Genomic DNA, 24372 nt, shown 5'->3' with positions numbered 1-24372 from the left:
TTCAAATTCAATACAAAGTTCTTTGGTCTTCACAGCTTTAGAGTTGGTGCAGCATTTTTAAAGTGATTATGTATGAGGACAAAAGTGATTGGAATACTATGAATTTAGGTTTCTGATTGGAGAATTTAGAACAGTGTATATGGTATTTTGCCAATATTAGGATCAGGTTTACAACAAAGGATTTTTTTGGAGGGATTTATTTTTCCATAAACACCAAAAATAACATCTTTTTTTAATCAACTTTTATGTTCATATTAAGCTTTCTATTCACAAACAAACATATGTCATTCCAGAATATTTGAGTATGTGAGCAGTCCCAAATGACAAAAAGAGCACAGACGATCTACATTTGGGCGAAATTTTGAAATTGCACTGTTTACAGGGCAACATCGATGTAGAATTTTGAGGCATACCTCTCGAAATTTATTAGTTGCAAAATATTTAACTCAATGGACTAAAAAGATCATATAACATCACCAATGATGTTATTTCAACATGGCGGCGCACAGGGTATAGTAGTCCCAGTTTTAAACGTTAATAAAACGAATACGGTGCAAAAATAATGCGTTATGTTAGGCACAGATTTTCTAATAAGGACATTTCATAGGTTTTCGGCTACATTTGTAAAAACAGTGAAGGATCCCTTTAAAACGAATCTTCACGTACAAGTGTAAAAACCTCTTTGTTGAATTTTCCCTCTTTGTTTTAGACTCCCACAAGCATAAAGACAAATACAAAGACAAAGAACACAGACACAAAGATCACAGGAAAGACAAAGAGCGAGAGAAATCTAAACTCAATAACAGGTAGGATCTCTGATTTTTCACTCATGGGATCATTCCCCATTTGCTAAAGATATTGCTTTGTTTTATTGCAATGGTTTAATGGAGGTTTTATTTGTTGTGCTAGACGTTTATGCTTCATGTGTTTGTTCATTTGAATGTTACATCAACACTTTTTTCATCACAGCATCGCTATCACATCCAGTTTGCATTGAGGATTTCTGCAAAGTTTTTGTGATTTTAACCATTTTTTTTTTTTTGTAAAACTGGCCACGACATAAACCTTGAGACACAAACTTGACCTCTGACCTTTGCGGCCTGTGTGTCCCAGTGAACATAAAGATCAGTCTGAGAAGAAACACCGAGACAAAGAGAAGCTGAGGAACAGTGACAGCAGCTCAGACAAGCACAAAGAATCACACAAAGATAAGAGACGACAAGAGAAGGTCAGTATATAAACAGCAGCGAGAACGCCAAGGAATCATTAAATATGATCAAACATGGTTCCTTTCACAAATTTTCCTGCGTTAAAAAATAGGGATGTAATGATTAATCATAAGGCAGTTAAAAATCGATTCATAGGTATCACGATTCACATTGATACTGTGAGAATTGAATCACAGCACTTTTTTAACCAGCAGAGAGCGCTATCCAGAAGTGTTGGCGGCGTGCGGAATCTGCTAATACTAATTATCCGCCTTCTACTTTTAAACATGTTCATAAATGATTCCTTACCCCTTAAGCACCAAAAAATATCTGTAATATTACGTGAATATCTGTGAAAGTCATGTTTTTCTATTAGCTCTGTCTGCTAGCATAGCATCTCTTTTTCACCGCAAGATATCTGCATGCCAACCGACCACTGGGTTACCAGTGGTCAGTTACCTGCTGGTCCAAACAAATATCTGACGTAAATACAGTGAAATTATTGGTTTTTTTAAATTTTTTAAGTCGAATTGTTTAGGCACAAAATACATTTTCAGTTGCACTTTTAAAAATAACTATTATGCAGTTTTGAATTGTTTAACATAGAACCAGAATTTAAATTAATAGGCTTCTTCTTCATTTGTATTATTCCTTTATTTATTTCAAGATTATTTTTAGTTAAATTGCATTGTTTTGAATAGTTTATCATGGGATTCTTTTGACAATGAAAAATAAAAGGAAAATAGTATAGTTTTTTAGTTTTTTTCCCCAAAAAAATAAAGGAATATTTTTCAGTCATCATTTTTCTACAGTCCCATTTTGTAAAATAAATCGTGAGAGAATCGTATCGTGAACACAGTATCGTGAATCGAATCATATCGGGAGTTGAGTAAATCGTTACAGCCCTATTAAAAACTAATATCTACCATAAACTTATGCACCATGAAGGACAACAATTGAAAATGGGAAAGTGTGGGAACTAATTTTGCTAAAATTGAATGGGCCCTAGACTCCTCTTCTATTTAGATATGTTTTTTTTTTGTTATAATTATTCTTGCTTGATGTATGTATAGTTTTTTTTTGTGTGCATGTTTTTATTACGGTAATTTAAATAATCTGTATTTGTCCTTGTCTTTATATGCAGTACATCTCACTATTTTGGATGAAAAATGGTTCTGAATAAATAAAAAGTTTAAACCTAATATCCACAAACAGTTGGCCATTTTATCACAGTTTTAACACACCAATTCAAAGATGAGAATCTGTTGTCTGTTAATGGGATTTTTTTTCCCCCCTCACAGAGTCATTCATCTCATTCAGACAAGCCTAAAAAGGAAAATGGATATGTAAGGTATAAAACCAAAAAAAAAAAACAAGGAGCCTCTCATAATTGTACTTACTTGATGTTGAATAAATAAATGAATGCGCTCTGCTTTTATTCTCAATCTGTGAACCAGGCACTCCAGCCCTGCTGTTAAAAGTGAGCCTGAGGAAGACAACGGCTTCTACCCGTCTCCAAAACACAACAAGAGCTCCAAACGGGAGCATGATGTTGAAGAGTACGTCTGATTAAGTACACATTCCCTCAAAGTTCAGTTCATGAAGCTGTTTAATGGTTTGCAGATGTGAGTACAAGCCCAAAAAAGTGAAAGTGGAGCACGACAAAAAGGCTAAGAAGAGGAAACACGATTACGAAGATGATGAGGAGGAGGTCAGATTAGATTTTGGCGAAATTTCACATCTTCCTCGTTTTGTGATTTTGTCAATTGATTCAGGTTTTTTTTTCCTTTTTTTTTCAAATTGGGTCGTTGTAGGATGTCAAGCCCAAAAAGAAGACCAAGGACCAAAAATCAACAGATGGAAAGAAAGTCAAAAAAGAAGAAGATGAAAAATGGAAATGGTAAAATCAGCTTGAGAACAATTTTAATTTTTTTCAACTTTTTTTTTCTGCACTTTTTAGCCTTTCATAATAATACGCACAAGCACAAGTCCACATATATTAGAACAGAATTAGGTTCAACCCGGAGGCAAATGTAACTAAATTCCAATTATTATTATTTGATCGCCCAGCCAATAGGCTTTGACTTCCTGTTTTTGAGACTGTCAATCAAAGTGAATGTGGAACTGTGCACGGAAACAAGGCCGCGCGTCACAACAGCAAACAACTAAATATGATTTTGGCTCTTACCTGACCAATAGACCTATATCAATGCGACCCAATACGACCTTGTTATGTTCTGCGATGCACATGCAGAAAAGTAGAGGCGTGGCTTCTGGTAGATTGGCAGTGGCAGTGGGAGGAAGTGAAGCTGTTGAGGGCGGGACATCAAGATGTTTTTCAGAAACTACGGGTATCAGCTTTAAAGGCAGTTCATATCCAACCCAGGCCACTTTCATATGTAGTCCCATACAAATCTGACATTTTGCAATGCAGCTACTGTTTGCATGACCAGGTCACCTTTACATCAATGAAATCATCTCAGAAAGAAAAAAAAAACCTCTTTAAATCTTCTTCTTAAAATGAGTGTCATGGTGCTAACTTCAGTTGTATTAAAAATGTAACCAGTTACACACACGCACCATGTCAAGAAGCCTCCAAACTGATAAAATCTTATTTAATGTGTCATTTGAACGAGCACACAAACAAATCAGATTTCTCCAAAGCAACCGAATTGTGCATTAAGACCTGCTGTCTGAACGTAGTCTTTAATTGTTGTACAGATTTGTAGAAATTGGAACGCACTACAGCAGTCATTCCCAACCAGGAGTACGTTTACCCTTAGGGCAGGGTTTTTAAACCTTGGGGTCGTGGCCCCATGTGTGAAATGTCTAGTAATAATAAAATAAAATACATTTTTGATTACATTTTTTAGAATTTATTTATTTTTCTTATTTTGTATAGTTAAAAAAACCAATACATAATGTCACTGAAATAGATATACAGTGCAGGAAGAGGCAGAAACTTCAAAGATGAATTATTTTCAAATAAAAACATTAAATATATTCTCAAACAAGTGTATTCTGTACTTTAACTTTCTCAAATATAAAACTAGTTCAAATATCAAGATAAAATCTGATATTCGTTTTCTGGCTGATATCGGACCGAAGTTCAAAATCTAAAATGACCAAAACAACAGAAATAGATGAGAAAAAGGCTTAAATTTGTGGTTAATGTTGGACTAGATGCAGGAAAGTGTTCAGACGAGCCTGCTTATACAAATAAACAATGCAAACCATAATAGAAAAGGGGTACTCACATTAAGAAAGAAAGGATAAGGGGTACATGGTACAAAAAGAGGTTCTGAAACACTGCACTATAGCACCTTGAAATGCAAAGATTAGGTGACATTTGTTGTCTGTGGAGTTTAGGTGGGAGGAGGAAAGATCCACTGATGGCTCCAAATGGCGTTTCCTTGAACACAATGGTCCAGTGTTTGCTCCTTCATATGAGCCCCTACCTGACAAAGTCAAATTTTTCTACGATGGTGAGTCTCATCATTTTGGTCCATAAGAATAGTAATTTCCTCCCTTTAAAATCCTTATTGTTTTCCTTTTTTTAATAATCATAGGTAAGCATATGAAACTTAGTCCTCCTGCTGAAGAGGTAGCCACGTTTTTTGCCAAGATGTTGGACCATGAGTACAGCACAAAAGACATCTTCAGGAAGAATTTCTTCAAGGACTGGAGGAAGGTTAGAAGATAAGACATGACAAAAAAAAATGTCTTAAACCAGACTATGTGAAGTTTGAGATGTTTAAATGTATTTATTTTAGGAAATGACATCAGAGGAGAAATCCAAAATCACTGACCTGAATAAGTGTAACTTCAGTCAGATGAATGACTACTTCAAGGCCCAGTCAGAAGCAAGGAAGCAGATGACCAAAGAGGAGAAGCGGGTAGGCTCGACTCGCATGCACACATATATCCCAAACTCTCAGAAACAAACAGTGCGTGAAACGTGTCGTGTGTTCGTGCACTTTGTAGAAAATCAAAGAGGAGAATGAGCGTCTCCTTCAGGAGTATGGTTTTTGTATCATGGACAACCACAAAGAGAGGATCGGAAATTTTCGCATTGAGCCACCGGGCCTTTTCCGAGGTCGAGGTGACCATCCAAAGATGGGCATGCTGAAACGCCGCATCCGCCCCGAGGACATCATCATTAACTGTAGCAAGTGAGGAGGTTCATTCCCATATTTACCAGTATTTTTTTCTCCTAATGACATCGCTGCACACTCATCATGTTAATATTAATGCGTGTTTGGTGTCATGTTACAACACAAAGTGGCATTCTACACCAGGGTTGCGGTCAATTACGTTTTCTGATTACAGTTACGTCTGTAATTATTATTCTCCATGTTCAATTACAACTCAATTACTATTATAGTGACAGTCACTGTAATAGTAATTATTATTTACATACTTGCATTGCACTTTTTCTTTGATTTGTACATTTAACAGTTTCTTTTTTAAAATTGAGGTTTTCTTTTAGGTTTTTTCCCCCATAATTTTGTTGACCTCTTTTCAAATGTTGAAGATTACATTTAAAATAAAAGTATTTAACTTTGGCCTTTTTTCTTCCGGTCCTTATTTTGAATAGGTAAAAAAAAAAAAAAAGAAAAAACTGATCAATGATTATTGATATCGACTGATATGATACACTTTGATATGATACATTTTTCAGGCATATCGCCCAGCCCTACAATTACAATTAAAATGACAATTCTGATTTTTCCCCTAAAAGTCAACTACTAAACTTACTAAAGTTCAATTACAATTAATCACAATTACTGAGCCTGAAATAAATAAGCCCATATATCATGACCTTCCTCTCCTGTTAGCTTTCTGTTAGCATCTCTTATGATAACGGGTCAGTTTTGACCCATGTTTCGAATCAGCTGTAAAATACACTAAAAATATTATTCATCTTCCAATTTGTTTCTCATCACTTGGTTTCCTTGTTAGGCTTCCTAATCAATGATAATGTTGGTATTAATCATTTTTGGTGTGTGCGTTTGAGCCTTTTGTTTCTCAGAATACCCCTAGATTTCAAAATGAGTTTTGCGTTTAAATTGTAAATGACAATTACAAAGTCGATTATCTGAACTCAATTACAATTCAATTACAACAACAACACATTTTTCCAATTACATTTACGTCATAATTGTAATTAATGATCAACTATGCGATTACAATTATAATTGACCCCAACCCTTCTCTACACTAATCCCTGGGACCGAATCATCATATTGTAGTTTGTTGTTATTGAGTTGAAATACTGTGGGACGTGTGTGGCAGTTAACTGAAACAGGAAAGTGAATGACCAGTGTGTATAACATACGCACACACGCACATGTCAGCAGCACTGGTCAAAGGTGGACTTCCTGCTAAAATGCATGGTCTTCGTACAAACAATAGCCACAATCTAGACGGGCTGTTGACCCTCCCCGCGCCGGTCGTTATGGAGTTTGTTTTAGTGTGAAGGATCTCCATACAGTATTATGTTTGTTACTTATGGTTAATCAAGCTATACAGTGGGGCAAAAAAAAAAGGTATTTTCCAGCCACAGATTGTGCAAGTTGTCCCACTTAAAAAGATGAGAGAGGTCTGTAATTTTCATCACTTCAACTGTGAGACAAAGAATGTGAAAAACTCCTCTCTCCTAACTCCTTTCCTAACACCTTTCCTTAACCCCGTGACGTCATCCACGGGGTTAAGTAAAAGTGGATAGAAAAGGAGGTAGGAGGGATGCAGCCTGGCTGTTTGAACGTGTGGACGGGTGTCTTTTATACAGGTAACGAGTTCAAACAGGTGTCATTAATACAGGTAGCGAGTGGAGGATAGAAGAGCTTCTTAAAGAAGGAGTAACAGAATTCTTGATTGTTTGTAGGTGGCAAATACTTAATTGATGCAAGAATTTACCAATATATTCTTTAAAAATCATACATAGTGATTTCCTGGATTTTTTCACATTCTGTCTCTCACAGCTGAAGCGTATCTATGATGAAAATTACAGACCCCGCTCATCTTTTTGAGTGGGACAACTTGCACAAATACTTTTTTGCCCTATTGTATATGTGTATATATACTGTAGATATACAAGTGAATTGATTATGGTACAAAAAGGCAAGTTTGACACTAATAGTTTGTCACAAAGTGGTTTTATTTGTGTGGAGTATGAAGAATATGTAGAAAACAATGAGGGAAACCATTGCAATCTTTACAAAAAGATATTTTCTAAACCAATAGAGACTCCAAACAACCCAAACCCCCACCAGGAAAAAAGTGGAAAGAGGTCCGTCACGACAACAAGGTGACCTGGTTGGCGTCTTGGACGGAGAACATTCAGGGCTCCATCAAGTACATCATGTTGAACCCCAGCTCCAGGATCAAGGTATCAGTGCTCTCACAGTTTCACTATTGCCACGCTTCTGTTCACATTTGGAAAACGAGCCGTTTCTGCACGTACGCGCACACACAGGGCGAAAAGGACTGGCAGAAATATGAGACTGCTCGGCGCTTGAAGAAGTGTGTGGATCGCCTGCGGACGCAGTACAGAGACGACTGGAAGTCAAAGGAGATGAGGATCAGGCAGAGGGCTGTAGCTCTGTACTTCATAGACAAAGTGAGCCTCAGCACGTAAAGATGGTGTTTTATTTTCTTCTTTTTTATACTAAGGATGTCTCAAATCTCATTATGCTTCTCTGAACTTTAAAAAAAATATTTAATGATCTGATTACATCAGTTAAAATATAATCATTTTCAAAAGACATCTTTAAATGTTCAATAAATGGACAAAAAAATACGTCAAAATCATCAGAATCAGAATTAATTTAATTATCCCAGGGGGAAATTGCTTACGTCACAGAGGCTCAAGAAATATTACAAATGAAAAGAATTAACTCTAAACAAAGGAGGAAAGAAATAAAAAAAAAAAGAAAACGTACCCTTGGAGCATCTTTGTGACCAAAAGTGACATTGTGGGTGTTTTTATTTGTTCAGCTCTCAATATTCTGGCCATTTTTAAGGCTCGTTGTATGAAATTTTGCCACTATTGTTTTTTTTTTTTTCATTTTTATTTGCTTAATTCCAAAGTCCTTCGTATTAGCAGTTTATAGAAAAGGAGATATGCATCATACTGACACTTAGTACATAGTTAAATAAAAGACTGATAATTAAATAAGGATTAAATGCAAGTGCACACATTACAGTAGAAAAAATAAAATAAGATAAAAAATAATAATACAAATGTACAAATATAATACAAAATACAAATTGATATGAACATGAACTTGTTTAAAAAATATGTGAGGTTCTGCTACATTTTTAAGCGCTGTTGATTAAAATGCTTCGATTATAAGAGGTGTAAAGAGTTAATATATCCTACTCAAGTAGAAGTGCAAGTAAGTCATACATAAAATACTCAAATACAGGTAAAAGTAGCTCAATTATATATACTCAAAGTAAAAGTTACGAGTTACTTTCACCCCCCACGTTTATTGTTGATAATAAATCTTTACCAACAATAAACATCTCATGTATAAACTTAAAACGGAAGAGAACAAATCTTGCACAATTGGAACTTCATTTATTTTCCACAAACACATCTGTATAAAATAAAAGGTTTGTCAAAAAGTACAATTAATTTTTTAAATAAAATAACACAAATCAATTCAAAGATTCAAAATAAAATCAAAAATCCTCTAATTATAGCTATATTTATTAACCTAATCTGGTTGGTCTGCTATAATGTGATGCATTTGATAACGTGAGTACTTGTAATCTGTTACCTCTGTCGATTAGCTACTGTAGTATTATGAATGTATCAGGTGATCAAACATGGTCACATGACCTGCTGTAACCATAACATGTGGTGTGTGCCCTGCAGCTCGCACTGAGAGCAGGAAATGAAAAGGAAGAAGGGGAGACAGCAGACACCGTGGGCTGCTGCTCGCTGAGGGTGGAACACATTCAACTCTATCCTAAGATGGACGAGCAGGAGTTTGTGGTGGAGTTCGACTTCCTTGGAAAAGACTCCATTCGCTACTACAACAAGATCCCAGTGGAGAAGAGGGTATGAAAGGGAATTGTGGGAAACAGGATTGAGCAGGATTGACCCCGTGTGGGGTTGCTTGGAGTTTAAATGGGGTCACCTGAAATGTCTAGGTATGTCCCGATACAACTTTTTCATTTCCGATATGATACCGATAATGCAGCCTTGCGTATCGGCTGATACTGATATTAATCCGATATCAGCGTGAATCATACATACTTTTTTCTTTGATACAAAAATTATTATGACTTATTTTGTAGTGTGGAATGTTAGAAAAGGCTTGATCGTGTGATGTTACTCAAACAGAGAACAATAGTCAGCAACAGTAGGTATGAGAAAAGCTGACCCATTTATTATTAACCAATTGGTTACATACATTATAACCTTCAACATAATATCTACAGTATTCTACAATTGAATAAAAAAAATGAATTAGGGGGAAAAAAAAAATTTGAATCCGATATTCGTTTTCCGGCTAATATCGGACCGATATCCAATATCGATATTGGAGCAACCTTAGTAATTAGTAAAAAAAGTTAACTTATAAATATATTTTGGATTTTATTTTTTAGTTCTTATTCTTTTCCAAATTAGGACAACACACAATCCTAACATTTGGAGCATCTTTGTGACCAAAAGTTGCATTATTGGTGTTTTTATGTGTTCACATAAAACACATAAATGTTTAAGACTAGTTATATGAAATTTTGCCACTGTTGTTTTTTTTCATTTTTATTTGCTTAATTCCAAAATCCTGTGTATTGATAGTGTATAGAAAAGGAGATCTGCATCATACTGACACTTTGTAACCTTGTGATCAAATTTGCCCCATTGACTCCCATTGTAACCACATATTTTTCATGTACTGTAATAATGACTTTATAATACGTTTTCAATTAATACCCAATAGATCAAAGCCTCTACCTTCTGATGCTGATACTCTGCGGCGCAGAGCTCATTACGCCTGCAGCAGGGGGTTTTGCTGGCTCTGCATTTAAAATGAGTGGACTTTTGTGTTAATAAGATAAAAGGAGGATGTTTGCACAGGCAGGTGATCTGACACCGCAAGGTTTCCGTCAGCGCTGCCTCCGTTTCCTGCCATTAATGGAGTTCACATCGTGGGGGACGTCCAGCATTGGTACAACTGTGTTGTTGCTGTTCAACAAGTTAATACATTTGATTTGGATTCCTCACAGAAATATTTACACAAGCACAGACTGATTTGAAATGATTTATCATCATCACCATCATCATGCACAAACAGAAGATGGCACCACCTTGTGGTAGAAATGTGATAGTGATTGTATGATTTGCTTTAATAATTCCAGCAAGTTTATTTTGTCTTCTTTTTTTAAATAATATGTTGAGGTTTCATTTATTCAGACATATTTTTTTCAGGAAATTTACTTTGAAATCTACCGATTGCTTTGATGTATCACATCACATGTATCTCAATATCAGCGGGGATGAGGGAACATATTTACTCTCCCACACCTGGGACTCTCCTCTCCAGAGACCATTGGGCGACAGAAATAACTCATAGGGCAGACGTGGGCAACTAGTGGCCTAGGGGCCACAATGCGGCCCTCTGTCTAATTTTGTGTGGCCCCCAAAAACACACGAAATGACAGGAAAAAACACAAAAACCATCAAAAATACTACAATACACAAAATGACTATGAAAAACATACACATTGAAAGAAAAATTACTCCAAAAACGCATAAGATGACTCCAAAAAAATAACTGAAAAATATACAAAAGATAACAAAAAGATTGACTCAGAAACGACAAAACAACAAAAATATACAGGACTGAAAATTATAGTGAATGACAACAAAAATAAAAACTCTAAAATCACACAGAATTTCACAAAATAGTCAACAGTAATATATAAAAATGACAGAAAAGCTAAGAAAACAACAACAAAAACACACAAACTCTATGTTGTTTCCTGTGTTAATGCTCAGATTGGTCTTTATTCTAAATGCTGACATGAATGTTAATAATGTGGCCCTTGGATCAGATACAATCACATATTTGTGGCCCTGCTGTGATAAGAGTTGCCCGTCTGTCATAGGGACAAATCAAAGCAATCAGTAGAAGCCTCTGAGGAAGACTGACAGTTGGCAGTCAAAACATGTCAAGAGATCAAATTAAATTTCTTGAAAAAAACTTTGTCTGAATAAATGAAATCTTAACATATCATAGGATTTGTTTTTCTAATGATTTGGGTTTTTTTTTTTTCCATTTCTTTTTTTTTTCATCCTTTACAGGTTTTTAAAAACCTTCAGTTGTTTTTGGAGAACAAGCAGCCTGAGGACGACCTCTTTGACAGACTGAATGTAAGAAACTCCCACTGACATAAACGTCTACATTTCTGACCCCACTGGCTCGTATGATGTTTATTTTTGGCGTCAGGTCCATCTCAGATCACCATTCTTTTTATTCTGATCTCATTACAGACTTCTATTCTGAACAAGCACTTACAGGAGCTGATGGATGGACTCACGGCTAAGGTTTTCCGTACATACAATGCCTCAATCACCCTTCAACAGCAGCTCAAGGAACTTACCACCTGTAAGTGCAAAGCAGTGCAAACCAACTTAGGAATTAGATTGCACATTGGTTCTTAAATGAACATGTGCAAAAGTGCTAATGTACAGTAGAGTATTAAATCCTTTTCAGTTGTACTATATAAGAAACTGACTACTGTGATGCCATTGTTTTTATATATCAATTAAAAGAAGCTTCATATCATTGAGATTATGTCTTACTATGACATATTTTACATAGAAAACCAACTCACGGACAACAAAAATATTCCTACTAGATGCATTTATTTCATACTCCGAAAGAAAACGAAATACTGTTTTTTGAAACTCTTATCTAATATGAATGGAAATGCTTTCATTTTCATTTGTACCTGCATCGCTAACATGGTTTGGGTTATTGTTGTCTGAAGCTGATGACAGCATTCCAGCCAAAATCTTGTCGTACAATCGAGCCAACCGGGCCGTAGCCATCCTGTGTAACCATCAGAGAGCTCCACCCAAAACATTTGAGAAATCCATGCAAAACCTGCAGACCAAGGTAAAACCCTGCAGCAAATGTACAGTATATAGTTTAAAAAGCAAACCCTAACATTAAAAAAACTGCAGGATATATATTTACTACATGTTTTTTTTGTGTGTGTGTGTGTTTATTCCTTATTTCAGATCGATGAGAAGCAGATTCAGTTGTCCACAGCCAGGAAGCAGCTGAAGGCTGCTAAGGCCGATCACAAAGCTTCCCATGATGACAAGAGCAAAAAGTAAGAACGGCAGGACTATTTAACCACATAGCCTATTTTATTTTCTGATTGTTTTGTTTTGTTTTTTTGTCTTCAATTCTATCGCCTAAAATTCTTTGGTTGATCATGGCTCAGTGGGTTAGGTGGTTTGTCTTTGATGTCCAGCTAATCCTGTCTGCGTAAAAGTCTTTTTGATTGGATTTTTGAGTTGAATTATTTATTTGAACATGTAAAATAAAAAGGAATGTCACAAAACAAGTCAAAAACACAAAGTAAGAAGATTTTAGTAAAACATTTACACGTTCAAAAAAGGAAGAAGTCTGACTTTTTTAATCTTACCCCTCTTATAACCAGTATAACCAGTTTATCTATGAGCTACTTATATATACATACCCATATATATGCACCCATACATATATACACCTATACCTACATAAATACATACACACATACAGTACCATCTATATACTGTATATACATACAGTAATGTTATATACTACCCATATACAAGTTATAATTATAATAAAATGTGAACACAATAATAATTGTGTAATAATATTAATAAAGGGGGGAGACTTCACCTATATTGTACATAGAACCACATTTCTATACATTGTTATAACTATACCAAAGATACCATGTGTTTTCATTTATGTTATTAATATTATTCACTGCGTTTTACCATATATATATGTATATAATAGAAGTTTAGAGCCTGAGAGCTCGGCATCTCTGTTGCCATCAGTGTGCAAGCGGTTTGTGTAACTCACAGTGTAAAGATTGCTGGGTAAGCTTAAGTCAATTTCTATGTACGGCGAGGCGGGCTTTACGCAGGGGAAAGAAGGGGCAGTGCCCCCTCAAATAAATGTCTTGCCCCCTCAAATGAAAATCCCCCTCACAGCAGAGGGACAGCAGCTTTTGCAGCTGGGTTAAGAAATAAAAGACATGATACGGAAAAAACGTTACATTGTAACACTATCTCAGTGGTAGATTTTGTGATGGCAGGTCCAGAACTCTGGAAGTTGTTGCCACTTGAGTTACGTGCCATCAAAGACCTGCTCCTGTTCAAGGCAAAACTAAAGACTCACCTGTTTAGAAGGGCGTTTGACACATAGTTCTGTGAAACTTAATGTAAATGTGATAATGGTCTGATTTTAATTGCATATTATGCCGTTTTTAAATTGTATTTTTATTGTGTACAGCGCTTTGGTCAACTTTGGTTGATTGAGGTATGATGGTAGAGGTCTGACTAAAGTGTAATCCACTTCTCTAGGTTGGGGTTAGTCACATAGCTAACAATGTAATTCGATGAAGAAAACACTGTTACTATAGGCACAGGGGAAACAAAGCGCTGGAGGAAGCGTGTACATATGATGCCTCCTTAATATTTCTGACTGCCCCCTCATTTATGCCTGCCTACAACCGGCCCTGATGTACGATAGCTTTTTTTTCTGTTTGTATATAGAATTCCTCTCACTCTGTTTTTGTGCCTGTGTCTTTCTCAGGACCGTAGAAGTGAAGCGTAAAGCGGTGCAGAGGATAGAAGAGCAGCTGATGAAGCTCCAGGTTCAAGCCACTGACAGAGAGGAAAACAAGCAGATCGCTTTGGGCACCTCCAAGCTCAACTACCTGGATCCTCGCATCTCAGTTGCATGGTATGGAAGTCCTAGAGCCGACACGGTTTATCTGAATAGCAAAAAGCTAAAGTGAGGAGACTGTCCGTGGTTGGGTGTTAGCATGGAGTTGTGGTCTACCCTGGTGACAGAAAGGCAGGAAACATTCTTGCATTGTAGGAAAAGGAGCAGCTCAAGCAAAAAAAAAATTCAATGACTGAAGAAGGAAAATAAGAGGAAGAAAAGTGTGTGAGGGTCAGGAACAATGGGGTTTGTTTCTGAAATCTAGAGGCCGTCCCCAAACAGTGCCCCTTCCTCCATGTGGGAAGTGAGTGAGGGCTGAGTGACTGGAGGAGTGGAGCAGGGCTCTGTCCTCCTGCCTAACCGATGCCCCACAGCTATTTATGGAGAGCCTCCTCCTCAGGCACAATGGATACTGGAATGCACCATGTTCTCTCTGGTTGTAGGGCGTAAGTTACGAGGACCTCAGCTCACTGGGTGGTGCATGGGAACCTGATGTAGACTGGAGCATTTTGTTAATATGAACGACAGAGATAAAGACTATCCAGACTGTGAGGCGGGTACATTTTTTGGCTTAACACATTAATAGAGCAGCAGCAGTGAGTAATAATAGAATCTGCTCCATGCAGTAAATGCCACTCATGGATTATTGGTTATCTTTATTTCTGTGTGTTAGAAAAAGAAGAAAAACAAGGCAAACACACTTTCAATCTTTATCCAGAATAAAACTCAAATCTCTGTGAACATATTCAATAATTAATGTCAAATTAGTTAGAGTCAAAATTCATTAAGATCAGTAAATTACAAACAGGAATATGAATTTGTGAAATTTCGCTGATGACGTTAGATGGGCGTTTTTCTAATTTTTGAAACTGATCAATGTTCAGTATATTGACTTGGATCCCTTCCAAAATCTAATGGATTTTTCCATAACGTAAAGTTTATCTTTGGTTAAAATGTTGTCAAAATCCGTTAAGTCCTTTTTACATAATCCTGCTAACAGACAAACAACCAAATAAATAAACACTGGTGAAAATATTACCTCAATACGGAAGAGGATTAGGGCCAATTTTGACGGAGAAAATCATTTTGTGGAAATCAAGATGAAATATAATGTCGAGATTAAAGTAAAAAATATGAGATTAAAGTCAAAATTTCCAAAATGAACTCAAAATACAATATCGTAATAAAAGTCGATGACATCAGATGACAACAAACATCTGATCGTATCCATCTACAAAATGCTGTGTATTGATGCAGGTGTTAAATTATGCTTCAAAGCTAGGATTAATAACAAAGAGATTTTTCTTTTAGCTCATAAACAAGGCTTTGTAATCTCTCTAAGGACATGTGTCAGTCCCGTCTGTAGGAGGTGTATGGAAACAGATTAGGGCCAGTTTTGATGGAGACTGCTGTTGTATTCGGTGAATTGACCCTAGTGTGCTTCCGTAGATTTGACTTAAATAGCAAGCCTTCGACTTTTATCACAATAATGTATTTTCAATTTATTATCGAAATTTCAACTTTAATCTCGTCTTTTTGACTTTATTCTCGACATTTTGACTTAATTTGCGATATGCCCAAATGTATTTTCTCCATCAAAATGAGCCCTAATCTGCTTTCATACCTCCACTTTAAACGCACGCTTGTGGAGGTTGACATGTTTGTTAAACTTTGACCTTGTGATTACTCAAGGACGTGCTCCATTCACATAACTCCAACTGGTTTAATGAGGTTAAAGCCATTTATTAGTTCTCGTGGTGGCAACTTCCCCGTTTTAAAGTGTGTCCATTGTTCAGCTGGAAAGCGTGTGGATCAGTAGTACAGACAGCTGATGACATCCAAATGAGCTAATGAGCATTTTCTCGTTTCCTGGTAAGTGCAACATTGAAATCTGTCCACTGTGATGTTCCAGCTCTTCTTAGGAATAATCTCCAAATGTCCAAAGAACTGAATGACACGTAATTAAATGGTAAAACATCAGATTGGAAATGTATTTTTCCTTTACAGAAAGAGGAAGCAAAATACAGTACGTAGGAGTAATTATGACGTGATTTCAGTGTCAGCTTCTTTGTTTCAGTCTAACAAAAATCTTCAAACACAAATCACAATTTAAAAATATATATAACAGCAAAAATGCTTATATGCCCAATATAAATCATTACATTCCAGTTACTTTCTCAGATAATACACACAAAATAAATGCAAGCATTCACCATACATTTGAGTTGCCTTTTTCAAATATTACAAAAATGTTTTAAATTACATTTAACAAAGTGCACTTTATACCCTTACAAACATATTCCTACTGCTTTACATAACTTTCTAAAATATATTGTGACATTTTCTTTTTGAAAAGAAATAGTGTGTCACTCATATTTATGAGTGATTGCTGAAATGTCCAAAATGGCGGCGGGCGGAATCTGCTACTACTTTCTTTCTGGCTGCCTTCTACTCTTAAACATGTTCATAAATGATTCCTTACCCCTTTCGCACCGAAAGAATATCTCCAATATTACGTGAATATCTGTAAAAGTCACGTTTTTCTATTAGCTCTGTCTGCTAGCATAGGATCTCTTCTTCACTGCATGAATATTTGCATGCCAACCGACCACTGGGTTACCAGCGCCCTCTGCTGGTCCAAACAAATATCTGCCGTAAATACAATACAGACTGTTTTTTTTTTTAAAGTCCAATTGTTAAGGCACAAAAAACATTTTTAGTTGCACTTTTCAAAAGAAAAAGAACTATTATGCAGTTTTGCATTGTTTACTATAGACCCAGAATTTATATGAATAGGCTTCTTCTTCATATGTATTATTCCTTTATTTATTTTATTCAAGATTTATTTTTAGTTAAATTGCATTGTTTTGAATAGTTTATCAAAGGATTGTTTTGACAATGAAAAATAAAAGGAAAATAGTACAGTATTTTTTCCCAATAAAAAAAGGAATATTATTCAGTCATCATTTGTTTACAGTACCATTTTGTAAAATAAACCGTGAGATAATCGTATCGTGAATCCAGTATCGTGAATCGAATCGTATCGGGAGTTGAGTGAATCGTTACATCCCTAGCGTCCCAGGCTTATTGCTGTCCTTAAAGTGGTCCCATTAATCTAAAATCAGCTGCTCTGTTAGTAAACAATCACATGATAAGGTCACCAGTCCAACACAGAGTACATTGTACCAACACACCCATTCACTCTGTGAATATTATCACTTTTGCCTTTGACTGATCCATCCTCTCTGGTCTACAGGTGTAAGAAGTATGCCATTCCCATCGAGAAGATCTACAACAAAACCCAGAGAGAGAAGTTTGCGTGGGCCATCGACATGGCTGAAAAAGACTACGTGTTTTAAAGTCTGAAGACACCTTTGATGCCTTTGATGTCAAACGACGCCACTGTGTGGTTAATGCAGGGCAGCAAAGAAGGACTGTTTAGAAGCTGTGATCACAGGTTATCAATAACCATGCTGTGCGTGTTGTACTGTATATACATTATACCCATGCTTTGTTGTGTATAGAAAAACAACTTGTGGACCGTTCGAACAAACTACAATCTTGCTTCTCATGAAACTGATTATTGTTGTCTGTATGCACAGTTTAGCTTCTTCTTTTTTTTTTTTTTTTTTTTTGCACACTGACAAGTTTCTAAATCATCAGCCGTATTTTACGATCAAACAAAAACCACTGCAGTCAACTAACATGTACATGTAAATCAGCTATGTCAGGATCTTCATCTTGCCATAGTTGAATGGGAATCATCTTTGTGCGCTGTTCTTAAATATTAAGTGTGACCAAAAAAAAAAAAAAAAAAGCTAAATCAAGAAATCAACAAGAGGTCAATTGCTTTTACAGCCCTGTACAATGCGCCTTTCTGCTCATAATTCAATAGCTATGAATGCATTTTGTGTTATGTTTGTCGAACAACATGTACTGACATTTGTAAGATATCGGCTTTATTGAGAATCGTTTCATTCTCTTAGAATAATAAATTCATGTTTTTAAAGGAGATGGAAAAATCACATAGAAGAGATCTGACCATCACAGATTTGTATGAACGTTAGGTAGAACGCTTACAGATTGAAGAATTAAGAAACCCGAGCTGTATACTTACACAAATATTAGCACATAGATTGTCATCTTCTGTCTTATTTAGTTTGGCTTGACTCTTTAGTTCAGGGATGTACATACGTTTGTAATTTTCCAGTGACTAAACTGGAGTGTTTTTTATAACGTGCACAGTGTGGAAAAAAAAAGCTCATAGCTGCACATGTTCTACAGTTAGGTGTCTTTTATTCTGACGAGTCAGCGTACTATTTGGGTGCCACAATATGAGACACACGGCCTTCCAGTGAAAAAGAGATGTTGGCCCGAAAAGATCAATTAAGGGTTTTCATTTTGATTTGCTGCTGTTGTATTGCTGTCACACACTGCAGAGCGTGATTATGTATTTGGAATATATGTTATTTATTACTCTTGCTATCTGAATAATTATCACAGGTGATCCCGCGTGGGTTGAATGCTTATTATTTGGAGCTTTGTAGTTTTCAGAATAAAACTTCCACCTTGCCCTTTTGTGTCTGTGGCTTGTATTTATTTATTTTTTTTTTAGATAAGGATGGACAAATACAGCAATATTATCAATGATATTCAAAAGATGATTAAAAAACAGAAGAAAGAAAATTGTCACAATCGCAACAGTGGTGAGAAAAACAGCAATAATAAATAATAATCACTTGAGCAACAACGATAATAGAAACAATCGCAGCCAAACAAGAAAAATAATACAAATTGTCTGAGGTAAATGAAGACATAATTAGAATGATTGATTATGATGTTAACTAACTTGCATTAATTCATGTCTCTTTTTTTGTTTTAATTATTATTATATTAATGGTTTCCATGTTCTGTTTGCAGTCTTACGGTAATTTAAAAATCTTCTTATTTTAACATTAAAAAGACAGATTGTCAGATAGGAAATCACAATAAAAGTCAAAGCTAAATCGTGTTTTTTATTGTTTGTTTTTTTTTGTTTTGTTTTTTTATAAATAAACTACAACTCCTCTCAATTAAAAAAAAAAAAAAAAAAAAAAACTCCTAAATCAATAACAGCCCTGTGTGTTACATCACAACAGGGCAGTGGAATAGAGGTGGTCTGTGCCTTTAAAATCCCACCAAAGGCCTCCATCAGAAGGAGGTGGTCTTTAAAGTTAACCATAAAGTCAGAGGGCGGCACCACGATTCCAGTGACACACACCTCCAAAATAAAAGCAACATAGTACTTGGGCATCACTTTCAGTGTAAATTTAGAATATAACTGTCTGTAAAGTGTTTTGAACATGTACACATTTAAAAAACCATGGAGGATATTTCAATGGTCATCTGCCATAGTGAAAAAACATTTGAACTTGCAGTGCTTACAGAATACCAAAGGGACAATACATTTTAGGGGCTTTGACTATTTATATAACAATAAAATTTAGTTTTTGACAAATGAGTGAACTGTTTTGGGAGAGATATGAGATTTCGTAAGTGAGTTATGAGCCAAAAGCAATGGAGAAAAACTCTAAAATATTGTGATTGAGCATCGTGTCCTGATTTCACTTATACATATTCTATCCACAATGAATCAACATTTATGGAAATAATTTGACCAAAGACAAGTGGACAGTTTCTATTTGTTTTATTTTATTTTTTAATTTTTAATTGATCAGTCATGTCAAAAGCTTGGTATGTGGGCCAAATCCAGCCATTCTGAGCAATGAATCCTGCCATGAAATGATTTGACAAAGAGAAATAGTATACTACCTTTTTTTCTGGAATGGATGGACAGACATATAGATAGATAGAAGTTTATTTTTTGTATTTAAGTTTACACAACCCTACAAATCATTCTGTTAACAGAAAAGCACATTTGTTTCAAAGTGGTTATGGCAACTTGATACTTAAAAAATAAAAATAAATATGAAATACTTCTATGGTTCTGTTACCTTTACTATTACTTGCTCTTATTGTGAAAGGCAGCAGCGGAAGCTGAGAGCTGGCTGAGGGGGGGAGGGGTAGCAGTTTCTCAGGGTCCGAGCGCTGACTAACTTGCGTAGTCTAACCGTGGTCCTCCTCGTTGTGTGTGTGCCTCTATTTCTCTATGGACACCCGGAGGGGAGAAGAGCAAACCGGGGTGTTCGGCACCGCAGCGCCTGTCGTGGGCCTGACGATGATTTAAATCACGGGGAGGAATCCACGGACCGGGGGAACACAGGAGACTGACCAAGGACTAAGGAGACGGGCCGCTGGAGATGTGCCGTCGGGCCGAGATTGCGGTGGTAGGTATTTCACCCGCAGCTCCTCTTGTTTTCCTCCACATTTTCTACGACACGGCCCGGTGAGGCGGGGGCAGCAGGACGGGTGGTGGTGGTGGTACCTGAACCATGTCCACCGGTAAACCCGGCCTCAGTGTGTCCTGCTTTGGCCCATCCACACATGCATGCTCACCGTGAACACAGGCACACGGTTCTAGTTAGACCGTGATTCACTCCCCCTGGTCCCTTTGGACACCTTCTGAGTCCCCTCAGGAAATCACCAGGCACTGGGTAAACACACACAGCAGTGCACGGCGGGCCTGGGCTGTCTCATACAGTCTCACTGCTGGAGCCCACTATTATATAGTGTTACAGGCAAAGTTTAGATTCTATTTAGATATCAAACTTACGGTTTGTGGACCTATCCTGTCACGCCAGAGGGTCCAAGTTGGTCTTTAGGATGACTCTCCAAATCTTCAAACTACAGGGATGACAGCATTCATATTGTAAATATCTATACTGTTTTGTTAACCAAACACTTTAGTGTTTTTATTCAGCTTATACTGTACACATAGAAGTGCTAAAAGATCAAGCTGAAGTAGAATTCACAAAGATGTTTGTCCTCTTCTCGATACCGATAAAAAAAAAAAAGCAGGTATTTGCCGATATATGAAATAAGAACATTGATATACTGTACATGAACACAAGTTCTTATAAAACCCAAATTATGACTCGAAGCCTAACACTACCTAAATCACATTAAGGAACATTTTAATAATTAGTAACATTGTCAACATAAAGGACAGTAAAGCCACTGATAAATAAGAAAAGGCAAACTTGGTTTCCAGAATACAACGTAAATAGAAAAAATAAATAAGGTTCCTGAAACGATAAACATGGATGCACCAAAAAAAAAAAAAAACGCTAAATCTAACTGTAAACAACAAACTCGTGCACTTCTGCCACTGTTGTCATTTTGTCATAATAATTACTACTGCTGATTCAAAAGTAGCAGTATATAATGCAAAAAGCACAGTGTGACAAAATTTCCACACAGTAAAAAAAAATTGCATATTATCAAAGGTTTAAGGGTTTGACTTATTTTCTTTGTGAGTTTCTTTTTTTTTTTTTCAAAAAAGATGAAGAAAGAAACACAATTATAATGATAGTGTTTTTGTGAATATCTTAGAACGTGGCTTTTTCAACCACATTCCAGTGGTGTACAAACTCTGTTCATCAAACCACCATCTACGATTTTTGAAAAACTGGATCTTTTGTGCTGCTTGAATTTATGTTTGAGACCTTGTTTCACCACGTCATCATCCTTCGTACATTCTTTAGAATTATAACACATATGATATGATTATTCAAAACATGGTCATTTTTAATGTATTTTTGTTTTAACTTATTTAAGTTTGCTGCTCATGTTTTTTTTTTTTTTCATTGAAAACAAGAAGGTAAAACTTTGTAAAGGGGCCATTTGTTTGTTTCCTTCTTACACAACTAGGCTTCCTGCTGTACAATAGAGTAATACATGCACGTTGCACCCCCTAAGTTTCTACTTCTCATCAGTGGCTGTGTTTAATCAGTCAAATATTAAGACAAATTCTGGCTGGCCAGTGGGAGAGGGTCAAAGATACTCTGTGCTAACTTTGCACTGTGCCACAAATAACAAACGCATGATAGTGTACAGCCTTCTGTTTCCTTCCACAATTCAAAAAACTACTAAATCACTGCTCAAATGTTTCGTCTGAAAGAGTTACATCTAATTATGCATGAGAAGTTTTTTTTTTTATGAACGAGCAAAAAGCTGAAGGGGTGTCCCGATCCAATATTGATATTGGATATAATTTTGAAATCAGTCAGAAAAACGAATATCGGATTTTATCGGACTGCATCTAAAATCTCCGATATATATATTATATTATATTGGGGCCCTATAAAATTCATGTTAACGGAATCGCGGAAGGAATCTGATATTTCCTACTCAAGTAGAAGTACCATTACTTGATTAATTGTACTCAAGTACAAGTAAGTCATACAAAAAATACATAAAAGTACAAGTAAAAAGTAGCTCAATTAAATTGTATTCATAGTAAAAGTTACAAGTTACTTTCACCCCCCATGTATATTTTTATCCCCTGCCACAAATGTGGAACGGGGGGATATAGGGTTGAGCTCCGTGCATCCGTCCGAGTTATGGGGGACAGCTTTTCTCAGAAACTGTTTTAGATGGGATAACCAAATTCGATGTGTTGCTTCAGGGTATCAATACCTTGATGGAGTTCGAAAATGAGAAGTGCACAATTATTTCTTCCGGAGTTATTGCTCTTGTGCAAAGTGGACAGCTTTTCTTAGAAAACTTTTAAGATAGTTAGTAATTTTATTTTCTGATGTGATAATATTTTCTTATGTATACATCTAAGTTAGATTTAGTAAAAGGTTGTGACTGAGTTATAATGCGAACCAATCTGGTGGAGGTTGTTGATGACTGTCTTTTTGTTGGTAATAAATCTTGCCACGGTTCCCTTGCATACAGTAAACATCTTATGTATAAACTTAAAAGGGAAGAGACCAAATCTTGGACAATTTTAACTTTTTTCCCCCCCCACAACGGCATCTGTATGAAATAAAAGGTTTGTCAAAATGTACGATTCTTTTTAAGAATAAAATAACACCAATGAATTCAATTCAAAATATAAAAATTATCTGGCTCTAAGTATAGCTACATTGATGAACTTTAAAACAGTGCCATGCCAAATGTGCCATAAGCAAGGAAAGGCAAATGTATTTATATAATTGTATAGTGCATTTCATACACAGGGCAATTCATCGTGCTTTACATGAACATACAGTAATAGGTAGAAACCTCAACCTGAACCGAAGAAAGTAAGTCAATTACAGTAACGTGTGTACTTTTAATCCATTACTTTCACCTGGGCAAGGAATAGCCTACCATGTGTCTTCTGACAGGCTCAGTCTCTGCTACACGATGTGTACAATACAGTGACACACTACAAGTCCTCTGGAGTTTGTTTTTTCATGGACTTTCCCTCCTTCTCCTCCCCCTGTAGGTATCCCAATGTAGGCCTGGACCGAGCAGATTGTTCTGAGAGGAAACGGATAACAATCAGAGGAAGTTAACATGGCTGGGACCTCTGGCTTCTTTTCCAACGGACCTGTGCCGTGGATGGACAACGACGCGGAGATGAACAACCTGTACCGAGACCTGGAGCTGGGCACGGTCCTCACGCTCTTTTATTCAAAGAAATCCCAGCGACCCGAGAGGAGGACTTTTCTGGTGAAGCTGGAGACCAGGACTGTTATCTGGACCCGTGGCACGGATAAAATAGAGGGAGAGAGTGAGTAGCGTGCAAGCATTAATAACACATCCACACAGATGTGCTGAGCTCTGTTTTGAACCAGGGATGGCACAAAACTGGTTGGTTTAAAGATGTTCAGGGTCGTGAGTGTTTTCAGTTGCTCAAATATTTGACAGCAGAAGAAACAGCCACAGCTCATGTGATGACAGAACAGCTGGAGAAAGGTCCAAAAGGTCCAAAAAATCACTTAGAAAGGAGGAAAACATCACTTCTGAACAACCAAAATATGATTAATAAAGAGTTTAAAACAAGATTTTGAAACAGATTGGAAAAATGGAAACAAAGGCCCAATCTAATGATAATTTCATAGTCTTTTTTCTGGTCTGTTCAAAAGGACAGATGAAAAAATGTATGAACAGCATTAAACCTAATTCATAGTTTACATACATGTGTTAATATCAAATTAATACCTAATATTTTTTTCTTTAAACTCTAAAGATGAATTGAATTTTTTTTTAACTTAAATTATTAAGCTTCATGAAGCCAAATATATATCTTTTAC

The 24372-nt window shown here is 36.3% G+C and overlaps 2 protein-coding genes across 4 annotated transcripts in view; both read left to right on the top strand.

Annotated features, from left to right (window-relative positions):
- Positions 1-18759, top strand: part of LOC114467603 (DNA topoisomerase 1) — a 703770-nt gene extending 685011 nt beyond the window's left edge. The window contains exons 3-21 of one of the 2 annotated variants that reach the window (XM_028454025.1): positions 710-806; positions 1114-1228; positions 2510-2559; positions 2666-2767; positions 2832-2919; positions 3023-3108; positions 4578-4693; positions 4778-4899; positions 4982-5104; positions 5193-5380; positions 7455-7599; positions 7687-7830; positions 9094-9279; positions 11533-11601; positions 11722-11836; positions 12222-12349; positions 12475-12569; positions 14054-14203; positions 17442-18759. In XM_028454025.1, coding sequence (XP_028309826.1) covers positions 710-806; positions 1114-1228; positions 2510-2559; positions 2666-2767; positions 2832-2919; positions 3023-3108; positions 4578-4693; positions 4778-4899; positions 4982-5104; positions 5193-5380; positions 7455-7599; positions 7687-7830; positions 9094-9279; positions 11533-11601; positions 11722-11836; positions 12222-12349; positions 12475-12569; positions 14054-14203; positions 17442-17544 — 2222 coding nt within the window. In that variant the 3' untranslated portion in view covers positions 17545-18759. Of the gene's footprint in view, positions 1-709; positions 807-1113; positions 1229-2509; positions 2560-2665; positions 2768-2831; positions 2920-3022; positions 3109-4572; positions 4694-4777; positions 4900-4981; positions 5105-5192; positions 5381-7454; positions 7600-7686; positions 7831-9093; positions 9280-11532; positions 11602-11721; positions 11837-12221; positions 12350-12474; positions 12570-14053; positions 14204-17441 lie in introns of both variants that reach the window. The other variant, XM_028454026.1, reaches the window with a different exon arrangement.
- A 1490-nt stretch (positions 18760-20249) lies between these two features.
- Positions 20250-24372, top strand: part of plcg1 (phospholipase C, gamma 1) — a 32473-nt gene continuing 28350 nt past the window's right edge. For both annotated transcript variants that reach the window (XM_028452899.1, XM_028452897.1), the window contains exons 1-2: positions 20250-20511; positions 23562-23849. In XM_028452899.1, coding sequence (XP_028308700.1) covers positions 23633-23849 — 217 coding nt within the window. In that variant the 5' untranslated portion in view covers positions 20250-20511; positions 23562-23632. The remainder of the gene's footprint in view (positions 20512-23561; positions 23850-24372) is intronic.

This window comes from Gouania willdenowi, chromosome 7, assembly GCF_900634775.1.
Source record: "Gouania willdenowi chromosome 7, fGouWil2.1, whole genome shotgun sequence".
NCBI classification, from domain to species: domain Eukaryota; kingdom Metazoa; phylum Chordata; class Actinopteri; order Blenniiformes; family Gobiesocidae; genus Gouania; species Gouania willdenowi.
This window is presented reverse-complemented; position numbering and strand designations above follow the sequence as displayed.